This window comes from Cebus imitator, unplaced genomic scaffold (assembly GCF_001604975.1).
Source record: "Cebus imitator isolate Cc_AM_T3 unplaced genomic scaffold, Cebus_imitator-1.0 Scaffold387, whole genome shotgun sequence".
Classification (NCBI taxonomy): domain Eukaryota; kingdom Metazoa; phylum Chordata; class Mammalia; order Primates; family Cebidae; genus Cebus; species Cebus imitator.
In genome coordinates this window covers 1,589,762-1,594,132 of record NW_016107702.1, presented here as the reverse complement: position 1 = coordinate 1,594,132, position 4,371 = coordinate 1,589,762, and the positions used below count along the sequence as shown (strand labels likewise).

At 34.6% G+C, this 4,371-nt stretch overlaps 1 protein-coding gene across 3 annotated transcripts in view; it reads right to left on the bottom strand.

The window, feature by feature from the left end:
* Window positions 1–4,371, bottom strand: part of SEC22A (SEC22 homolog A, vesicle trafficking protein) — a 68,434-nt gene that overhangs the window by 44,103 nt on the left and 19,960 nt on the right. For all 3 annotated transcript variants that reach the window (XM_017508203.2, XM_017508204.1, XM_017508208.2), the window contains exon 5: window positions 3,866–4,060. In XM_017508203.2, coding sequence (XP_017363692.2) covers window positions 3,866–4,060 — 195 coding nt within the window. The remainder of the gene's footprint in view (window positions 1–3,865; window positions 4,061–4,371) is intronic.

Here is a 4,371-nt window from a genome sequence, read left to right as displayed (position 1 = left end):
AAACTCTGTCTCAAAAAAAAAAAAAAAAAAAAAAAAATGCTAAGAGAAGAAAGGATAGTAATTATGTTCATAGCTCTTAATATTTATCTTATCTTTCTGGCTCACTTCATTTGTTCCTGTTGATTTGAATTACCATCTGGAGTAATTTCCTTAGCCCACTACAATTTCACCACCACCCATGTCCTTTTTGCTGTTATGGGAAAATATATTTACATTTCCTTTTTGCTGTTATGGGAAAATATATGTGGGCCTATTTGTTAAAGGCCTACAATGACATTATATATGCACCGCTTTATATGAACACTTTTTAAATCAGTTAAGACTAGAGAGCAGGAAAAAAAATGCATTAATGTATTTTTACTGTCTTTTTCTTAAGAGTCAGAGTCTTGCTGTATTGCCCAAGCTGGAGGGCAGCCTAGCTCACTGCAACTTCAAACTCCTAGGTTTATGGGATCTTCCCAGGTTGGCCTCCCAAAGTATTAGGATTACAAGCATGAGCTACTACACCTGACCTTAATTGTCTTTTTTAATTACTTAATTACCTTTACCTTGTCCTTTGCTTTTTTTCATATGGATTCAAATTATTTTCTAGGTTCACTTGTTTTCAGCCTAAATAATTTCCTTTACTATTTGCTATAAGGTATGTCTGCTAGCAACAGATTATTTTATCTTTCATTTATCTGTAAATGTCTTTCTTTTGCCTTTTTTTAAAAAGATAATTTTGTAGGATATAAGATTATTGGTTAATAGTTTTTATTCTTTTTCTTTCAGAACTTTGTATAGTTTTTCTACTGCCTTCTAGTCTCTATTGCTTCTGCTAAGAAGTCAGCTGTTAATCTTATTGAGGTTCACTGTAAGTAATGTTTTTTATTTTTTTAATTTTTATTTTAGGTTCGGGAGTAGATGTGCAGCTTTCTTATGCAGGTAAACTCATGTAAGTGACAAGTTCTTTTGCTGATTTCAAGATTTTCTCCTTGTCTTTGACTTTCGGCATTTTACTATGATTCATCTATTTGTGGATCTGTTTTGTGTAATCTATTTGGAGTTCACTGAGCTTCCTGGAAGAGCAGATTAGTGGGAACTTCCATAAATCTGGTAACTTTTCAGCCATTATTTCCTCAAATATTTTCTCTGCTCCTTTTTTTCTCCCTTCTTCTTCAGTATCCTGTCACACATATGTTGGCATGTATAAAATATATATTATATAAAATATATATAATATATAATACACACATACACACGCCCCTTAAGTTCTGAGATACATGTGCAGAACATGCAGGTTTGTTACATAGGTATACACTTGTCATGGTGGTTTGCTGCACCCATCAAACCGTCATCTACATCAGGTATTTCTCCTAATGCTATCCCTTCCCTAGCCCCCCACCCTGCAACAAGCCCTGATATGATGTTCCCCTCCCTGTGTCCATGTGTTCTCATTAGTGAGCTGGAGATATTTATATGAAGTAAACTAGACTAAGAGGATGGAAAGAACACACAGTTGCTGACTTAACTGTTATTCTGGTTCTGCTGAAGGAAGGGAGAAAGAGATCACAGAACAAACCGGTAGACATAGGGAAGCTGACTTTAGCTCAATTATATAAGGAAGATTTTTTTTTTCCCTAAAGCCTTAGGTTGAAATAATTTTTTAAGCAAATAGTCTGACAATGGCATATGCTACCTTATAAGATAATGAGGTGTTCATTTTAGCAAAAGTTTATATCCTTTCACAATTGTTGAAGATCGTATTCCTTCTTTGGGATGGGAGATTTGAGCACTCAAGTCTTGACACCTTCTATGACAGTCAAGAACCCTGGCCTTGAATGTAGCCATTTTAACATAATGCAAAGCACTTTACCTGCCTATAAATATGCAGCACAAAGAACCTATTTTTCATTTCTAGAAAAATGTTCACAAAAAAACCTTAAATGTTTTCCTAGCCATATACAAAGATCAAATCAAAATAAATTAGACTTAAATCTAAGACCTCAAACTATGAAGCTACTAAAAGAAAACATTGGGGAAACTCTCCAGGACACTGATCTGGGCAAAGATCTCGAGTAATACCTCACAAGCACAGGCAACCAAGGCAAAAGTGGACAAATTGCATTATATTAAGTTAAAAAGCTTCTGCATAGCAAAGGAAACAAAGTGAAGAGACAACCCACAGGATGACAGAAAATATTCACAAACTGACAAGGGATGTGAATCCCTATATCCATCTGACAAGGAATTAATAACCAGAATATATAAGGAGCTCAAACAACTGTATATGAAAAAAAAAATCTATTAAGTCAATTAAAAAATGGGCAAAAGATCTGAACACACATTTTTCAAAACAGACATACAAATGGTAAACAGGTATATGAAAAGGTGCTCGACATCACTGGTCATCAGAGATATGCAAATGAAAACTACAACAAGACATCATCTCATCCCAGTTAAAATGGATTTTATCCAAAAGACAGGCAATAATGAATGCTGGTGAGGTTGTGGAGAAAAGGAAACACTGTTGGTGGGGATGTAAATTAGTACAACCACTGTGAAACAGTAGTAGTTTTGAGGTTCCTCAAAAACTAAAGAGGCTGGGCACAGTGGCTCACACCTGTAATCCCAGCACTTTGGGAGGCCGAGGTGGGCAGATCACGAGGTCAGGAGATCAGACCATCCTGGCTAACACAGTGAAACCCTGTCTCATTTAAAAATACAAAAAAATTAGGCGGGCATGGTAACGTGCGCCTGTAGTCCCAGCTACTCATGAGGCTGAGGCAGGAGAATTGCTTGAACCAGGGAGGCGGAGGTTGCAGTGAGCTGAGATCATGCCATTGCACTCCAGCCTGGACAACAGAGTCAAACACCGTCTCAAAAAAAAAAAAAAAAAAAAAAAAAAAAAAAAAAAAAAAAAAAGAAAAAGAAAAAGAAAAGAACTATCATATAATCCAGCAATCCGACTGCTACCAGCAATCCCACTGCTAGGTATATATCCAAAAGAAATGAAATCAGCCTATCAAAGAGATATCTGCATTCTCATGTTTACTGCAGCACTATTAACAACAGGTAAGACTTGGAAGCAACCTAAGTGCCCATCATCAGACAAATGAATAAACAAAATGTGGTAAACATACACAATAAAGTATTATTCAACATAAAAAAAGAATGAGATCCTGTCACTTGCAACAGCATGGATGGAACTGGAGGACATTTTATTAAGTGAAATAAGCTAGGCACAGAAAGGAAAATTTTACACATCCTCACTCATTTGTGGGAGCTAAAATTTAAAACAACTGAATTCATGGAGATAGTAGAATGTTGGTTACTGGAGGATGGGAAGGGTAGTGGGGGTGGGAGAAAGAGGGATGGTTAATGGAAAGAAAATAATGGTTAGGAGAATGCATAAGATTTAGTACTTCATAGCACAATAGGGTAACTACAGTCAACAACAATTTATTGTAGATTTTAAAATAAGAGTACAATTGACATTTATAATACAAAGAAACAAAACTTGAGGTGATGAATACCCCATTTACTCTAATGATTGTTATGCACTGCATCCCTGTATCAAAATATCTCACATACCCTATATATTACGCACTATGTACCCATGAAAATTAATTTAAAAAAATTTTGAAATAAAAAAGATGTTTTTCTAGCAAAGAGATCCTCTGAGGTTGCTGTTTGAAAGTATTTTCCTGATTAGTCACATATCTGGTAGCTTACTTTATAAACCACTGAGAGAAAGGATTGCTTTGAACTTCTATATTGTCTCATGTACTTGATTTAAAATATTAGAATAAAGTAATTCATTTTGAAGAGTTTCTCAGTTCTTCCCAATGATTTTTTTAAAAAACAATGGAGATCCAGAACTCACCAGAAGAAATCTTACCAGCACCTTTACAGTCAACAGAAAATGCTGATGTGACTCCATTGGCTGACCCCAGTTCGTACATGGAAATTTGATAAGGGGGCCTCAGCTTGATTTCCATCTGCATATCAGAAAGATTTATCTTTGTTGAAAGAGACCTGGGATTATTATATCGCTGCTTGGTCCTCTGAATGAAGTTATCTATATAAAATAAAAAAATAAATTTCCTTGCAGTTACTTGTCAATTAATCATTTCAGAACATGGTGTTTATGGCTAATAAATAGTATAGTTTATTATTCAAAATTGTTCAATTTGTCATAAAATATTCCAAATGTGTTTAATGATTAATACATTATAATCAGTTTTACACTCTAGAAATCAGTAATTGAAAATAAACTAAGAATTTAACCCTACCTAAGTGTATTACATCCACTTCAAGGAATTATAAAAACAAGAAACAGCTTTAGCTTTAAACCACAGTCTCTTTTTTTTTTTTTTTTTTTTTTTTTTT